This window comes from Mustela nigripes, chromosome 14 (assembly GCF_022355385.1).
Source record: "Mustela nigripes isolate SB6536 chromosome 14, MUSNIG.SB6536, whole genome shotgun sequence".
Lineage (NCBI taxonomy): Eukaryota > Metazoa > Chordata > Mammalia > Carnivora > Mustelidae > Mustela > Mustela nigripes.
Window position 1 is genome coordinate 61,511,590 of NC_081570.1, and position 19,869 is coordinate 61,531,458.

The window sequence follows — 19,869 nt, forward strand, 5'->3', positions numbered from 1 at the left end:
ATCTCTTATCAAATGCCACTTTTTTTTCTTTTTCAAGGGAATTTCTTGACTTTCTCCATAAATATGATGTGAAATTTTGAATGTGAATGAGTTTACTTTCAAATGTCTGTTTTCTATTTCTATTATACATAAATTTTATTTATATTTTTAATTATACATAAATTTTAATTCATAAAATTCCTTGAAAAGTTCAAATTATACATAGAACACAAAACTACAAAACGGTCCTTAATTTAAACTTGTCTCTTCATATTATGTTCTCTCTACTTTAAGTATTCTTTATATGGATGCATATTCAAAATTATTTTTCTAGGTACAACAAAATCCTAGAAAAGATATACTTCTGAATTTATAGTAACAGGTTTCCCTTCATAATTTTTCAACTGAAAAATAATAAACTAAAAGGTAAAATCTTTGGTCATATGAAAAACTTTTTTTTCAGCTCTGATGATGCCTTCAATAAAGTCAATTTAAATTACCGCACAGAGAATGGGCTGTCTCTACTACATCTATGCTGCGTTTGTGGAGGTGAGTGCTTAAAACTCAGTATTTTACAAACTAGTTATATGTAGCTATGGTCAATGATTTGAGCTGCTTAATAGTCTACAAGAGAATTCTATTCATGCTTAATTTTCTCTTTTGCTTTGTCCCTAAACTCTGATAAACTTCAGTTGAAGCAGTAACTACCAGGCAGATGTTCCAATGGATTTAGCTCTGAATTTAAGTTTCATTTTGTTTCTATCCTGAATCAAGTCTCTTAATTTGCTTGAAAACTAAAAAAAAAAAAAAAAAAAAAAAAAAAATGGAATTCAGTGCCAGTCAGGGATTAGGTTAAATTCAGAAGCACTTAAAGCATTCCCTAAAATACAATCATGCAATCGCTTTACAATCTGCAGTAAAATATGTGTAAGGTAAGATAAATGCCAAAGATAAAATCTTAAAGTGCAGATTGATCAATGTGAAGATTTAGAGTTTAATTGAACTTGTATTTTATTGGTTTTGTTCATTGATGTATCCCAAGCACTGGCATATAGTAGATACTTAATAAATTTATTAATGAATGATTAAGATTTACTTTGTTAATACAAACTAGTATTCACTAAACTCGGGTTTTAAATAAAAAACACCAATGCAGAAATATCAACTCTAATCATATTTTTTAAGCATTCCTCCAAGAACTAAACAGACTCTACTTAACAGATCTTCCTCCCAAATTTAAACATGCATTTCCAACCTCGATTCCTTCTTCCAGATTTCTCTGATCTAAAGAAACTCTACTGCTATAATGTTCTGAGGAATCCAGTGCAACTAGATTTTTATCTAAGATTTTTCACTGTTTATTGAAATGAATTTTCATGTTTTTATGTTTCAAAACCAACCAATAATGAGAGTACTACAGAAAAAGTGTAACAGAATGAATTAAATAAATACCACTGATACAAGGTTCTATGCATGTAATAGAAGTGTACAGTACTAAGGATGGCTGTCAATTAATAGAAAACTTTACAAATGGCCCTCAGAACAGCAGTCTGACATTTTTTTAAAGATTTCTTTTATTTATTTATTTATTTGAGAGAGAGAGAGAGAGAAAGAGCAAGAGCCCCAGCATGTTTGTCCAGGGGGGAGGGAAATAAACAGACTCTGTGTTAAGCATAGAGCCCAAGGCATGGCGATCCCAAGATCCTGAGATTATGACCTGAGCCAAAACCAAGAGTTAGACACTCACCACTTAACTGCCTGAGCCACCTGAGCCACCCAGGTGCCACAAGTCTGACATATTCATACCTCGGTGTGAATTTATCATTAAGTCAAAAAGAGATTTGAAAGTCAATTTCTCTACTCCCACAATTTAACCTTTTTTTTCACTTTTCTCTTTAAGGCAACAAGTCACATATTAGAACCCTTATGTTAAAAGGGCTTCGCCCATCTCGACTAACAAGAAATGGATTTACAGCCTTGCACTTGGCAGTTTACAAGGTACAGTATTTTTGTTCCCATAATACTGTATTACAACTTAAGATGATGTGTATCTTCAGACTGCTGCTGCCCTTTCTCCCCTTCACCCTCCTCCTCTTTTTCTTCTCCTCCTCCTCTTCCTCCCTCTTCCTCCTATTCTTCTTTTTCCTCTTCTCCTTCTTGTTCTTCTTCTCTTCTTCCTCTTTCTTCTCCTCCACCTCCTCCTTCTTCTTCTTCTTCTTCTTCTTCTTCTTCTTCTTCCTGTGTGTGATGGGGAGTTGGCAAATTGGTAATCATGAAAAACATTCAGAGTGACTAGAGCATTATATTACTAGGGGAAGCTCTTTCTCTATATTGACCTGATATCATCTATATACCAGGTACATACTCTGTAATATTTTCCATGTTTAACTCATTTAAGTCTCACAAGAAACTATAAGTGAATACCATTATTATCTCCAAGATTACATGGTTAGTTAATGGGTTAGCCAGGATTTGGGACCTGGCCTTCTGGTCCCTTTGCCAGAGCTTCTCACCAAGAGACCAAGTTGCCTCTGTGCAATAGAGGATGAGGTTGTCTTTGAGAATGAAAGAAGCACATTGAAGCTACATTTATTTTTCTGCACATTACCTTAATTAAAAATATCTCTAGAGGCACCTGGGTGGCTCATTTAGTTAAGCATCTAACTCTTGATTTTGGCTCAGGTCACGATCTCAGGATCTTGAGATCGAGCCCTACATGGGGCTCTGTACTGGGTTTGGGGTCTGCTTTAGATTCTCTCTCTCCTTCTCCCTCTGCCCTCCCTCCACCACTCCTCACATGCGCACTCATGCAACACTCTGTCTCTCAAATAAATATATAAAATCTTTTTAAAAAAATACCTCTGTTTATAAAAAATTAAAAATTAAACATGCAAAAAAAAAATACCTCTAGAGTTCCCTTTACTTTCCTTCTTTTATTTTTCCTACTTTTTCTTCAGTTTATTTCCTTGCATCAGTCCCTGTTTCACAGCTAATTCAGTACTTGATCAGAAGGTAAATATAAAAGTGGATTGGAAAAACTGGGATATTCAGTATTGGGATAGATCCTGGAAATTGTCATAAATATAAATGTATAGAATATATAAAATAAATATAAACTGTTTCTTCTCTAATCATAACACTTTAATATATAATTTTACTTACTCTATACTTATGAGTTAAGTATTATACTAGGTTTTATATACATTATTTCTTTAACTATTAATATAACTTAGTGATACGCATAATAGCATTATTTTAAAGAAAAGGAAACCGAAGGTTAAAGTTACATATCTAGTAAAGGTCAGAATAGTGATTGGGATCAAGTGCAGTTGGCTCATACTCTCAGACTCTCATTATATTGCATATTTTGTTCTTTCTTAATTTTATATGAATCTGTGACGGGGTTTTATTTTTATTTCAGTTTTGTTTGTGCAGGAGTTGGGAGGGGGGCAGCTGTTGCTCATATCAGGATCACTTCTCACTAGGTTCCCTCCCCAATCCTTTAGAGTTTATCGTGGTGAGGGGAAAGAAGCCATATTCTCCCATGATTCAGATTCACATATTCCTGTGATTCATAGTGCAGATGCTCTAATATTCATCCTTTTTTGAGCCCAGCCAATGCCTAGTCATTTTTTTCCTGTGAGAAAGTGTCAGTTATGTGCTAACTTGTTTTTAATACCTCCTAATCATCCTGTGAAACTTGAATTGAGGCTGAGTTCAGGATATGGTAAGCAGAGTCTGATCTGGCTTTTCTGCTGACTAGCAGGAGATGAAAGTAGAAAAGCTCCAAAGAATAAGAAGCAACTTAAGGCAGTATATGAAACCATGAATTCTGAATCTGACTGGGGGGTTCCTTTCTATATTAGTTTGTTTTCCTAATAATATGACACAACCATAGAAATGCATTTTGAATAATTTAGTGCTACAATCTTTACATAATTTCTTCTACTTCTGTTTATCAAAACTAAATTTCCATATTTCGAATTTCATTTGCTCTACGTCTTCTGTTTTCATATATTTTATGGAAGGATATATGGACTAGATATTTTTTAGCAAGTTTAAACAAATTTAGAGTCTTAGGACATAAGGTAGGCAAAGATTTTGAAAAGGCTATAATAGAGTGCATGATTATTCTACTTGTTCCTTAATAAAGGCAAAAAAAAATTAAATTTACAATTTCCTTTAAAACACATTCATACTACCATTCATTTTACCATTCATTCTACCATTCATACTACCACTGCATTAAATCTAGTTCTAATTATCCATTCCCTAACCTGCCTAAGAAAAAGAAAATCCACTTACATCATCACAATACGATGATCAAAATCAGAAAATTTAATATTGATGCAATATTATAATCTATAGTCCAGATTCAAATTTGATTAGTTATCTTATTGGTGTCATTTATAAAAAGTTGTTTATATTTTTCTTGTTTAGAATTGATTCCAGAATCATTCATTTTTAGTTTTCTTGTCTCAGAATCTCTTTTATCTGAAAGAAATTTCCTTGCCTTTATTTCCTTTCCTTTCCTACCTTGATTTTAATATTTTAGTTCACACAGAACAGTTAGTTACTTATGTATATTTATTTGGATTTTTTATAAATATTTCAAGTGAACTTTATTTTTTCTTACCACTCACAAAATGCATAATCTGATTTTCACATCTTTTTATTGATCACATCAGCAACTCATTTAATCATATACCCTGGCATGCTGGATCCAACTCAGAGCTGGGTAATTTTTTTACCAGTAGGGCAACTCTGCTTTCTTTAATAATAATGGAACAGGTGTTCTGTTTTTTAATTCCATGTGGCTGGTTAACACTCATCTTACTTGTTTTGTTTGTTTTTTATTTGTTTTTGTTTAGTTTGATTTTTAAAATAGGGGCTAGATTTATTGAGGTATAATTTATGTACAATAAAATTCACAATTTAAAGTGGGCAATTTGATGACTTTTAAAAATGTATATAGTCATGTACTGTCATCACAGTCATGATATAGGACTTTTTATCATATAAAAAATATCCTTCATACCCTCTCTGTAGTCGATTTCTTCCTTTATCCCCCTGACCTCTGGAAAACATACATGTTTTCAATCAGTATAATTTTTCCCTTTCTAGAATTTACCTAAATGCAGTTCATTCAGTATGTTTTCTTTTATATATAGTTTCTGTCACTTAGCATAATACTATTGTTGTATGTTCAGTAATTCATTTATTTTATGGTGGATCTATATTCCTTTCAATGTATATAGTGCCATTTGTTCAACAATTTACTTGTTATGGACAGATGACTTTTTTCCATATTTTGACTGTTATAAAGCTGCTATTAATATTCATGTGCAGATCTTTTTTGAGTGTTTGTCTTTATTTCTCTTGGGAAATGTGTAGAAATGTAATTGGTGGATCACATCATAAGTGCATGTTTATTTTATAAGAAATGCCAAGCCCTTTTACCGAGTCGGTTCTATCATCTTCCATTTCCATTAGCAATGTGTTTGTTTCTAATGATTATGTTATACAGTCTTGCCAACACTTGTCAATATTTTTTATTTTAACCTTTCTATTGTATATATATTAATATATTGCTTAATTTGCATTTCTGTGGTGGCTACTGAAGTTGAATAGATTTTTATTTGCTTATTTATCACTTTTTTTTTTGCTGTTGTGTCTTTTCAAATCTTTATCCCATTTTTAAATTTGTTTTATTGTTTTCCTGAATTATAAGAAAAGATGTGTTTTATGTATTCAGATAAGGGTCCTTTGTTGGATATACATTTTGCAAAATTTTCCCATCTTTGGCTTGCCTTTTCATTTTCTTATGGCAAAACTTATATGCCTTATTTCTTAACTGATTAGTGATTACATTATAGATCTTCAATAAACACATGCACTATCTATTAATATCAGACTATTTCACTTTAAACATAACCATCCATAGTATGATTCCACTTTATCTTCACTCTTTATACTATTGTTGTCTTATACATTATATCTATATATGTTATAAATTCCAATATATAGTTAGAATTTTTGTGATAAATACTTCATATCCTTTAGAGAAAAATATATTTAATTTTTAGCACATTGGTTATAATAAATCTATATATGATTTTCTCTATAAAGTGCTTTTTAGAGTCCATTGAACTTCATAAATCTGTAAGTTTATGCTTTCATCAATTTCAGAAATTTTGATCATTATTTTTTCAAATATGTATGTTAGAATGTTTGGTAATCTTCCATAATCTGTTAATTTTCTTCTATATTTTTCTTTCTGTTTTTAAATTTTGATTATTTCTAATTACTTGAATTCAAGTTCAAAAATGATTCCTCTGTGATCTCCCCTCTGATGATAATCTATTAAGAGTTATTCATTTCAGATACCATATTTTTCAGGTCTAGGATTTCCCTTGATGTTTAAATATAATTTCAATTTCTTTTCTATGTTTACCCATCTGTTCCTTTGCTTTTCCATATTTTCCTTTAAATTCTTGAATCCATCATTAATGACTGTTTTAAATCCCTTATCTGTTGTCTCTAATATCTGGATTACCCCATTGTTTATTTCTATTGAATGTTTTTTCTCTTGACTGTATATTACATTTTCCAGTTTTTTCACATATTTTTAAATTTTTTATTGGATGTTAGACTTTATGTGTTATTTGTTACAATAAATCATCATGTTATCTTCCTTTAAAGATGTTGAGTTTTGTTTTGTTTTGTTTTTGGAAGGCAGTTACATTTCACCTAGTCAATTTTGATTTGATTTTTTGTGAGGTTGGTCTATTTGAGTTTCAGACTTAGCCTAAAAGCATACCTCCTACTCTAGGATGTGGTCCTTGCTCCTGAATATGGTTCTTACTCCAAAGGTGTGGATTTTTTTATATCTTACCTGATTGCCCAAGTCACTTAGTAAAGTCTCCATTATGGTTTCTGGAACTCCAAAATTTCCCATTACTCCATGATCTCTTCCATAATTACCATATACTTTCCAGCCATAAATCAGTGATCTTATCTACTAAAGAGTGTCTCTGTTTCTGCACAGTTCAACTCAAAAATCCATAGTGAATCTCTGTGCAGATGTCTATACTCCTCTCTTTGTGTAGCTGCTTCTTCTGCTACAGTTACCCTGTTAACAAATTGCAGTCATTTTATAATCCCAGAAACTTAATCTCGATTGTTAACTCATTATGATTTCCCTTTCACTTTCTCTTCTGTGACAGAGAAATATCTCAGGCAGAAAGTGAGAGCACTCATGGAATATTGTGGAGGCTTACCTTATGTCTTTCCCTTCTTCCAAAGATCACAGTCTTTTTTTCATATTCTTCAGTGACTTATAACAGTTGTGTCATGTATTTTGTTCCATCTTATGTATTTTACTTGTCAGTGGGGGAAATCTGTACATGTTATTTAGTCTTGCCCCCATCTATTTTTATATTACTTCCAAAATGATCTGCATAAGGCACAAATCTGTAATGTCAATGTTCTGTTTAAAAATTACTGTTGTTATTCCTTAACTGCATAATAAAATTGAGGCTCCTAAATAAGATATTCAAAATCCCTTGATTCACAACTTTGCTGGAATCACTTTTCAGACTTTCTTATGGCCACTGCTCTTTCAACTCTAATGGTTTTCAAATTTAATATGCATAAGAATTATATGGTAACTACATGTTTAAAATGGATATTTCTCTCCACATCTCACTTCAATCAAATTTTGTACATACAGAATATGCTGGGAACCTAAAATTTTAACAAACAACCTAGGCAATTTTAATGTAAGTAGTTTTTTGATGTAAACTAAATGATAAGGATCATTGTTCAAGTCTTGCAACTCAAATTGTGGTAAGAAGACCAGACGCTCCTGCCTCAAATAGAGATTTTTAGAAATGCAGAACCTCATTCCCTATCCTACCCCTAACCAATGAGAATGAGTTTTTGTTTTTTGTTCTTAATCCCAGCTGACAGTTTTACATACTAAAGTTTGTAAAGCACTGTTCTAGATTACTTCATTCTTTAGGACAAGCATTTTTCCTACCCCAGTGTTTTTATTCTTATTTCTTCTGCTTAAATATATTTTGATTTCTTTACTTCTTAAGAGATTATTACATATTTGAAACCAAGATAAATTGAGCTCCCTCAAGGCTTCTTGAACTCCCAAGCAGATTTTATTGTACTCTCTTTGGGGTTTCAATTACAAATTCACATTGTTTTATATTACAGCACTTACAGTTATTTATTTGGGTACTTCATATGTTTTGTGAACTTGTAACATTGGGAGTAAGTCTTTTTCTTTAATTACTCAGTGTATAAGGACCTATAAAAGATCCCTGATAAATAGTCTTGAGAAATTAATGAGTATCCAAGCATTAGCACAAATAATACTTGATATTGATTGATATAATATACCTTAATAAAGACTGTCAGCTTAGAAGCTAGACTATTTATTTCCATATCTCAGTACTGAGACTTACTAGCTATGCATCTTTAAACAAATTACTCTCTCCCTCAGTGTCTGAAATGGAGGAAATAGAATAGCATATTTTATTGAGTGGTTTATAGTTTTAAAAAGGACAAACCATGCACAGTACTTAGTGAAGTACCTAGCATGTAGCATGTACTTGGTTAAAAGTTAATTATCATTGTTGAACTTTCATTTCAAACAAATATTTATTGAAGAATTAATGTTCAGCCATTTTAAAAAAAGATCTTATTTACTTATTTATTAATTGGTTGATTTGAGAGAGAGAGAGCGAGAGAGAGAGAGCGCACACGTGCCAGCCCATGAGCATGGGGGCACAAGGGGAAGGAGAGGAAGAGACAGAATCCCAAGCAGATTCCATGCTGAGCACATAGCCCAACACAGGGCTTATCTTACAACCTGAGATCATAAACTGATCCAAAACCGAGTCAGAAGCTTAACTGACTGAACACTCAGGTTCCCCTAATTTTCAGCCATTTTATACCAAAAAAAAAACAAAAAGGATCACATCTTCTGGATTATAACATCTAAAGAGATGAGAATATATAATCCTAAAAACATCAAAGTAGTGAAGTCTACACTTAGATCAATGGATTCCAAGATTTTTATTATATGCTACATAAAATTATCTCCCCAAATGCAGATATTTGTTCAAAATCATAATTATGAAAAAATTATCAATAAATATTTCTAAGTAAAAATACACTCTCTGGCAGAGAGTGTTAAAATTTGTTGGTATAAATCAATATTTCATATATCCCCTTTGATAATATTAAAATATTTTTACAAACTTGTTTTCAAACATGATTAACTATTCATTAATTTTACCTGGAAATTTGGCTTATAAAAATCTCAAATTACTAGAAAGAAAATTACCCAGCATGCCAGCTCTGCTATTTTCCTTCCCTTCTTCTTATATTAATGATACATTTCTTCTGTGATTTTTCCCACAGGAATATTTTAAAAACAATCTGACAATTTTTTAGAAATAAATTCAGTTGAAATTAGATATTAAAATCTATAAAGCCACTAAATTTAGCACACATGAGCAATAATGCATCTGTAGTTACTAAATGCTAAAGAAAAAAGTGAGAAGTAACTCTCAACTTCTCTCCATTTGGAATTATAAGTATTTATTTATCATACTTTGGGTATTATATGTGACACATAACTAATTGATCCATTAACTGAGACCACCAGTATAAATTTTTGTGTGAAATATTAGTAAAATTTAATTCTTTTTTATAAATAAAGACAAATAGAATTTCTGATATTTTCTTTTTGTATTATTGAACACCAGGAAATGGAAGAAGGGTCAACAGAGACGATGAGATAAAAAAAGTTCAAAAGCAAAGTTAGAGGTCTTACTTTGAGTACAGATACTCAGTCTAAGAGTGTTCTCTTTTTTCTTTCCTGTTTTCCAAATTTCAAACAAAGTCAAGTATTCCTGTCACACCAACCTTTAATAAGTGATATCTTTTGCAGAGGTAAATTCAGAATTGTTTCAACAAGAGGAATGTAGGTGTGAACTTTCATGAGCAGTTATTTTTATACTGATTAATGGATACTTTCATTGGAGATGTCTGTGATGCATGAGGCAGCTCTAGTCCATTAAACTTTAATGCCTGGAACTAAATATGTTTTATACTGAAGCTCAGTATACTCTCTTGCCCTAAAAGAAACCTTAGTACTCTTCGAAGACTACAAAACTGATTTTTTACCTTTTTCCTTACTTGCACTAATAGGCTATAATAATTACTGGGCTGGGTAACTTGCATTGTAAAGATCCTTAAGTAAGCACATTATTAAAATATATTCTTACATTTGCCTGTTTCCACCCCAAGAAACCCAATTGTCATTCCAAACCAAGGTCTGGTCTTCCTTACAGCTTGAAGTGACATTTCAGGGACTATTAGACTCTTTGAACCAGATAGGGTATTATAGAAAATAATTTAGCCCAGGTATAACATCTTGCAGGTGAAGGTAATGAGGTATTTCATGATTAAACATATTTGGAGATAAAATGGACTAAGATGTAAGATGAATGTTCTCATAGGTCAATCTTGGGAATGGCATTAATATTAATATATGAAATTATACTGTAAGAATCTTGAGTTTACAAACATTATACATACATTATACAATTTGATCCTGTTACAACCCTATAAATGGATACATCAGTTATTAGATTCCCTTTTTACAGGTGAAGAACACATGGTCAGGGCTTACACATGAAACAAAAAATTGAGAGTAGAATATTAGGGGTGAAGGGTGACATTTTGTATTGAGAAAAGCATATGACTTAAAATCAGAAAGTCTAAGTTCAAGTCCCAGTTTAGCTTTTATTTAAAAGCTAAATGATGTGTTATGCCAGTTGAGTTCCAAAAAGCAGGCTCTGAAAGGGATTTTGGAGTACAGGAGATTTATTTTTAAGTGACACCTGTGAAAGGGAAGGAAGGTAGTAGAATAGTCTGGGTAAGATGTCAGACCACAGTGCAGACTTACTAAAATCTTTACCAGCCCAATAGGAACTCCAGAGCAAAAATTGTCTATTAAAGGAGTAATGCTTGAGTGGCAACGGCTGGTTCTTTTACCAGTGATGGTTCTTTTACCATCAGCTTTCCCAGTCAAGGACTGGGGACCACGTTGGAAAGATCTCACCTCTACTGCTCCAGTGGATCCTTGAAAGAGCTAGCTAAGGGATGCTGCCAGCTAACCACATTCCCAGCACACTCTTCTTGAAGGGAAGTCTGAATAGCATATCTCTACATCTGCCAAACAATTGGAAATTCTCAGTATTTTATACCAAATGAAAAAGGGAAATTATTTTTCTCTATATGTAGTATAGCTCAATTGTGTAGATAATAATTAATAACAAAAATTATGTCAAGCATTATGCAAAATACATTACATTATTTGATTTAATCCTCACAACAACTCTGAGATTAGTACTGTTATGATCTCCATTATAGGGAAAAAAAATGGCTTAAGAAGTTAGGGAACATGTCTCAAATGTAGGAAGTGGCCATTATATGCAAACACAAGTTTACTTTGCTGCGCTAGTCTGTGCTCTATCTAGTTTCATGAAGGTCCATACCTGAGAAAAAGAATGGAAGGAAATGTGCATAAATGATAATAGTGATTATATGGTGGTACTACAGGTTATAAATTGCTATTTATTCTTTTACTCTATTTTCTACATTTTCTGCAATGACATGTTCTAGTTGTCTGTTGAAGCATAACAAATCACCCCAAACTTAGTCCTCTAATACAACAGTTATTTTATTATTCTTATGGATTCTCAGCTCAAGAATTCTGACAAGACACAGCAGGGATGGCTTGATTCTGCTCAATGGTATTTAGGGCCTCAGCTGAGAAGACATAAATGACTGGGGTACTTCATCAACCAGGGAACTGGAATCCCCTGAAGGCTTCACATATCTGGTACTTGGGCTGGAATGACTGTAAGTCTGGCTGTAGCTGGGTCATTTAATTGGGAAGTTTGTAAATGATATGCAGCTTTTCTGCATAACCTGGGACTCCTTATAGCTTGGCTGCCTCAAGGTAGTCAGACTTCTTACATGGTGCTAATAGCTTCAAGAGTAAGTTTTCCAGAAAATAGAAGGAATATATGTTGCTTTTTATGACCTAGCCTTAGAGAAACATAGTTTATTTCTACCACATTCTTTTGGTCAGAACACATCTATTTGAGAAGATTATAAATGAATTAGTGCCATGTTTTATAACCTCCAGAGGACATATTTCCATAATCAGAAGAATGTAAATTTTAGACATTAAAAATTCCCAGTTTATTTTTTACTCTGAAATAAATTTAGCAAAACAAACAAACAAACAAATAACCTGAGCAAGTGTTTGTGTGTGTGTGTGTGTGTATGTGTATTTAACTTATGAGATTTTGTGGTAGAGAATCTAAGCTCTCTGACAGAAATGGGTACTCATCTTGGCTTTATCTGTTGTAACAATCACAGAGCTAACAACCAGGCAGGATATTAGATGCTGTGTTACAGTTTTATGCATAGAAGAAAATCGGACTTGCTAACATTACAAAAAGATTTTACCCATTTACATAAAACTTTAATGGTCTATTGTATCACAAATCCACTTTATCAAGGATTTGCTGGACAGATTTGTCCAAGCCTTACTCAACCACACATGGATCTCTTTTGTTTAAAAACAAATAGCGTACAAGAATTCCTGGGTGGCACAGGTGGTTAAACAGTGGACTCTTGGACTCTTGGTTCGACACTTGGTTTTGTCTCAGGTCATGCTCTCAAGGTCATAAAATCAGGCCCCACCTCTGGCTCTGCACAGGTCACAGAGTCTGCTTAAGACTCTCTCCCTCTCCATCTGCCCTTTGCTCCACAACTTGTCTCTCATAAATAAATAAATCCTTAAAACTGTTCAACAAGAAGATCTAAAAATTGTAAATATCTATGCCCCTGACATGGGAGCAGCCAACTGTATAAACAAATTAATAGCAAAATCAAAAAAACACAACGACCATAATACAATAATAGTAGGTGACTTTAACACCCCCTGACTGAAATGGACAGATCATCTAAGCAAAAGATCCACAAGGAAATAAAGTTCTTAAATGACACACTGGAGCAGATGGATATCACAGATATATTCAGAATATTCCATCCCAAAACAACAGAATGCATATTCTTCTCTAGTGCACATGGAACTTTCTCCAGAATAGATCACACTCTGGGTCACAGATCAAGTCTCAACCAGTTCTGAAAGACTGGGATCATTCCCTGCATATTTTCAGACCACAATGCTCTGAAGCTAGAACTCAATCACAAGAGGAAATTAAAGAAGAATTGAAAAAAATTCATGGAAACAAATGAAATGAAAACACAACTGTTCAAAATCTGTGGGACACAGCAAAGGCAGTCCTAAGAGGAAAAAATATAGCCATACAAGACTTTCTCAAGAAACAAGAAAGGTCTCAAGTACACAACCTAACCCTACACCAAACGGAGCTAGAAAAAGAACAGCAAAGAAAGCCTAACCCAGCAGGAGAAGAGAAATAATAAAGATCAGAGCAGAAGTCAATGAAATAGAAACCAAGAGAAGAGTAGAACAAATCAACAAAACTAGGAGCTGGTTCTTTGAAAGAATTAATAGGATTGATAAACCCCTGTGGCCAAACTTACCAAAAAGAAAAAAGAAAGGACCCAAGTAAATAAAATCATGAATGAAAGAGGAAGAATCACAACCAACACCAAAGAAATACTAACAATTATTAAAACATACTATAAGCAACTCTACGCCACCAAATTTGACAATCCAGAAGAAATGGATGCATTCCTAGAGACATATAAACTACAACAACTGACCCAGGAAGAAATAGAAAACCTGAACAGACCCATAACCAGTAAGGAGATTGAAACAGTCATCAAAAATCTCCAAACAAACAAAAGCCCAGGGCCAGACAGCTTTCCAGGGAAATTCTACTAAACACTTAAAGAAGAATTAATTCCTATTCTCCTGAAATTATTCCAAAAAATAGAAATGGAAGGAAAACTTCCAAACTCATTTTATGAGGCCAGCATCACCTTGATCCCAAAACCAGACAAAGACCCCATCAAAAAAGAGAATTACAGACCAATATCCTTGATGAACACAAATGCGAAAATTCTCACCAAAATACTAGCCAATAGGATCCAACAGTACATAAAATGGATTACTCACCATGACCAAGTGGGATTTATTCCAGGTCTGCGAGGTTGGTTCAATATCCGCAAATCAATCAATGTGATAAAATACATTGATAAAAGAAAGAACAAGAACCATATGATTCTCTAAATAGATGCTGAAAAAACATTTGACAAAGTACAGCACCACTTCCTCCTCAAAACTCTTCAAAGTGTAGGGATAGAGGGCACATACCTCAATATTATCAAAGCCATCTATGAAAAACCCACCACAAATATCATTCTCAATGTAGAAAAACTGAGAGCTTTTCTGCTAAGGTCAGGAACACAGCAGGGATGTCCGTCATCACCACTGCTATTCAACACAGTACTAGAAGTCCTAGTCTCAGCAATCAGACAACAAAAAGAAATTAAAGACATCCAAATCAGCAAAGAAGAACACAAAATACTCCACTCCAAATCTAATAGAACTTGTACAGGAATTCAGTAGGGTGTCAGCATATAAAATCAATGCACAGAAATCAGTTGCATTTCTCTACACCAACAACAAGACAGAAGAAAGAGAAATTAATGGGTCAATCCCATTTACAATTGCACCCAAAACTCTAAGATACCTAGGAATAAACCTAACCAAAGAGGCTAAGAATCTATACTCAGAAAACTATAAAGTACCCATGAAAGAATTTGAGGAAGATACAAAGAAATGGAAAAATGTTCCATGCTCATGGATTGGAAGAACAAATACTGTGAAAATGTATATGCTACCTAAAGAAATCTACACCTTTAATGCAATCCCAATCAAAATCCCAACCATTTTTTTCAAAGAAATAGAACAAATAATGCTAAAATTTATATGGAACCAGAAAAGACCTCGAATAGCCAAAGGAATATTGAACAAGAAAGCTAAAGTTGGAGACATCACAGTTCCGGACTTCAAGCTCTATTACAAAGCTGTCATCATCGAGACAGTATGATACTGGCACAAAAACAGACACATAGATCAATGGAACAGAATAGAGATCCCAGAAATGGACCCTCAACTCTATGGTCTACTAATCTTCGACAAAGCAGGAAAGAATGTCCATGGGAAAAAGACAGCCTCTTCAATAAATGGTGTTGGAAAAATTGGACAGCGACATGCAGAAAAATGAAATTGGACCATTTCCTTACACCACACATGAAAATAGACTCGAAAATGAATGAAGGACCTCAATGTGAGACAGGAATCTATCAAAATCCTTGAGGAGAATACAGGCAGCAACCTCTTCAACCTCAGCTGCAGCAACTTCTTCCCAGAAACATCACCAAAGGCAAGGGAAGCAAGGGCAAAAATGAATTCTTGGGACTTCACCAAGATCAAAAGCTTTTGCACGGCATAAGAAACAGTCAACAAAACCAAAAGACACCTGACAGAATGGGAGAAGATATTTGCAAACGCCATATCAGATAAGGGAATAGTATCCAAAAGCTCTAAATAGCTTATCAAACTCAACACCCAAAGCACAAATAATCCAATCAAGATATGGGTAGAGCACATGAACAGATATTCTGCAAAGATGGCCAACAGACACATGAAAAAATGCTCCACATCATTCAGCATCAGGGAAATACAAATCAAAACCACAATGAGATACCACTTCACATCAGTCAGAATGGCTCAAATTAACAAGTCAGGAAATAACAGATGCTGACGAGGATGCAGAGAAAGGGGAACCCTCCTACACTGTTGGTGGGAATGCAAGCTAGAGCACCCACTCTGGAAAACAGCATGGAAGTTCCTCAAAAAGTTGAAATAGAGCTACCTTATGATCCAGCAAGTGCACTACTGGGTATTTACCCTAAAGATACAAACATAGTGATCCAAAGGGGCACGTGCTTCCAAATGTTTATAGCAGCAAAGCAATGTCCACAATAGCCAAAGTATGAAAAGAACCTAGATGTCCATCAACAGATGAATGGATATATATATATATATATATATATATATATATATATATAATGCAGCCACCAAAAGAAATGAAATCTTGCCATTTGCAACGACGCATATGCAACTAGTGGGTATTATGCTGAGTGAAATCAGTCAATCAGAGAATGACAATTATCATATGGTCTCCCTGATATGAGAAATTTGAGAGGCAGAGTGGGGGGTTTGGGGGGTAGGGAAGGCAAAAAATGAAACAAGATGGGATTGGAAGGGAGACAAACCATAAGAGACTCAATCTCACAAAACAAACTGAGGGTTGCTGGGGGGGCTATGGAGAAGGTCGTTGCATCATGGCCATTGGGGAGGGTATGTGCTATGGTGAGTGCTGTGAAGTGCTGACGATTCATAGACCTATACCCCTGGGGCAAATAATACATTATATTTTAATTAAAATAATTAATTATAAAAGAAAATCTCTTCTGAAAAATAAAACATTTTACTTCTTCCTTTCTAATTTAGATGTTTTATTTCTTTATCTTGCCTATTCCAGCTAGAACTTCCAGTACTACATTGAATAAGAGTGGTGAAGGTGGCATCCTTCTCTTATTGCTGGTATTATAGGAAAATTTTTCAAAATTTCAAAATTGAGTATGATGTTAGCTATAAATTTGTTATGCATGGACTTTATATGTTTAAATGTATTTCTTCTATATCCAAATTGTTAAGTTTTTATAATAAAATGATGTTGAATTTGTAAAAAATATCTTTAAAAGTAACTAATTAATATTATACACATTAATGCATAACAGAGACTTATTCATCCCACACTTTAGAATGCTGCTGTGTGTTCCATTGAATACTCATGGTGTAAATTTGGCTAGATACTGCATAAGGGAAAACCTGTCAGTTCTCCAGAAGGCTATTCCCTATCCAATTCTTCAGGGTTGTTCTTTTAAAAAATTTGCCCTTAGATACTTGTTATATATTATAGAGTCCAAACAATTAGTAAGTTCAGCTTTGTCATATTTAAAATTTATCTATGTTATTTTATATGAATGTCTGCACCATATTGCTGACTTTTAAAATTATTCCATTAGAACTCAATACTTCAGTGGAGCAAGGGAAAAATATTTGGGGCTCATCATTTAAATGCAACAAAATACTGCAAAAGTACATCCTCTCTTTGATATTGGAACTAAGGAAAGATCAACTAAAGCACAATGGATCTTCCACTGTGAAGCATGATCTTCGGAGTTGAACAGACCAGAATTTATGTCTAGCTCCAACACTTCCAATCTCCTTGAGTTTCTACAAGTACTTTAAATTCTTTGAGTCTGACTACTATCAGCCATGGTAAGGGCCATAGTATTTTTCTCATAGGTAAGTTGTGAATCTGGAATAGATGATGTCAGTAAAACATTTTATATGGCATTTAGCCCATAATAAACATTTTTGTTACGTTCTCTTTAGCATAGCTCTATCTTTATACTACCTAGTAAAAAAAAATTTTAGGTCAATCGAAGGTCAACTTGAGAAATCTAAACAAGATATGAAAGAATAGTACTTCAGACTGACCTCACCATTTGACTATTCTGAAGAAATCATGACATACTTCCTCTTACATTCCACAAATTTTGGCCAAGTAAGAAAAAATATAAAGATAGTTGAGAAAAGGATGGATGTGCATTACTACAATCTGATAAGTATTTCATATATTCCATTGCTTTCTGTGTAATTATTTTAACATAGCCTAGTAAAGAGCTTATTATAAGGTAGACATTCATTAATAGATATTTGTTGATAAAGAGTATCCATCTCTCTGTGGATTTTACAAGTTCTTCATATATTAAATATACAAACCACTTGTAAGTGTTATATATTGTGAATAGTTCTCCAATTTGTCATTTATCTTATTGTACTTTTAATACTTTTATTTGATTAAGTTTATCATGTTTTTCTTCTATTTTAAAAAGTGATTTTGTGCTTACAAAGACTTTCTCCATTTCCCTGAATTTAAATGCCTACCCATCTGCAAGGGAAAATGTTTTAAGGTGATATCTTTTTATTTACCTCAGAGGCTTTAGCCCTTAACTGTCTTTAGTCCTCACCATTTAAAAATAATAGTTATTCATGATGTTGGAGTTAATTCCTGTGAATTACTTTTTTTTTTTCCTGGATGAAGCAGTACTGATAGACATTTCCTATTTCCAGTAATGCTTCAGAGTTTTCCTATGTTTTAATACTTTGACTAATTCAGGGAGTAACTAATGAAGCTGAGGACATGAAGTTGTAGGGAGAAGGTAAAGACAAAGGAAAAACAGGAGTTAGATGATGGAATCAACTCACTTTCTTATTTGGAAGATTTCACTAAGGACCGAACTGAACCCCAGTCTTATTTGTCCAATGACAATGAGTTTATTGAGCATTACTTTGCCAGGTACCTTCCAAGTATTCTGAATGTATTTCAAGTACTTTGAATGTATTATCACATCAGTTGTGAATGCATAGCTTGTATGTGTATCACATCAGGACATACAGTTACTTTCCCCTTTATTTATAACCAAGGAACTTAGTATAAAGGAGTTATGCAACTTGCTCCAGTTAACATAGTCATTAGCAGAGCTGGGGTTCTAACTTAGGGAGGTAATTCTAGTACCCACAGTCTTAACCATAAGGATCTCAAACTTCACATGTGAAAAATAAAATATTTTATTTCTACCTCAAAAACCACATCTTCCTGATTCTTCCCTAACTCATTATCATGTCATTCTCCTGCCAGCTATAGTACTTGGGAAAAATTCAAACACCAAATACCCTGACCTACAAGACCCTATAAGATCAGATGTCTTAGACCTCCTCTTGAACACTACTTATCCTTTCTTTATTTTTAACTTTCTACAATACACTGGCTTTCAAACATACCAAGTTTATTTCCATCTTAGGAAATTATGTGTTTCACATTTAGCTGCTCCTTAATCTTCAGTGGCTATCCTTGAAATTGTGGCTTGGATTTCTTTTTTTTTTTTTTTTTTTTTTTTTTTTTTTTTTTTTTGCTATTTACCATTTATCTCAAAGTGTACCTTATCAGAGAAGTAAAGCTTTCCCTGACTGCTTAATTTAAAGTAGCCATGTTATTATTTGATAGTTTTCCTTCACAGTCATTGGTACTTTATAATACTGTATATAATATTTTTATATGCTTATTTATTTATTTTTATTTATTTTGGAGAGAAAGCATGTGCCTGGAGGGGGGGAGGGGCAGAGGAACAGGGACAGGAGAGAGAGGGGAGAGAGAGAATCCCAAGCAGACTCCCGACTGAATGTGGAGCCTGATGAGGAGCTCAGTCCCAGGACCCTGAGATCATAATCTGAGCCAAAATAAAGACTTGGATGCTCAACTGACTGAGCTACCCACACACTGTCTTGTTTATTTTTTATTTTTTCTCTTTCCTCTTACATATACACAGTAAAAATATAAGTTCCATGAAGGCAGAAATTTAACTGTCTTATTCAGTGCCATGTTTCCCTGCTCAGAACAGTTTCACATGTCATATATATTCAAGAAGTGTTTGTTAAGTGTATGAAAGGTTTATTGAAAAAGAGAATAATGTCATCAAAACTGTGTATAAAATAATTATTTAGTAGCAGAATGGAGGCTGGACTGCAGTAGGAAAAGGCTTAATCACAGAGACTAGTGAAAAGACTATAAAATGGAGGGTGATGTCAGAAATAAGAAAGTATAGGAAATACTAGTGAGTTAGAACCAACAGAATTCTGAAACTGATTAAGTCAAAGGA

General features: G+C 33.6%; 1 protein-coding gene across 1 annotated transcript in view; it reads left to right on the top strand.

Moving 5' to 3' along the window:
- The window catches only part of TNNI3K (TNNI3 interacting kinase), a 318,208-nt gene that overhangs the window by 16,882 nt on the left and 281,457 nt on the right, over positions 1-19,869 (top strand). The window contains 2 exon segments of the mRNA XM_059375142.1: positions 443-528; positions 1,880-1,977. Of these exon segments, the coding sequence (XP_059231125.1) occupies positions 443-528; positions 1,880-1,977 (184 nt within the window).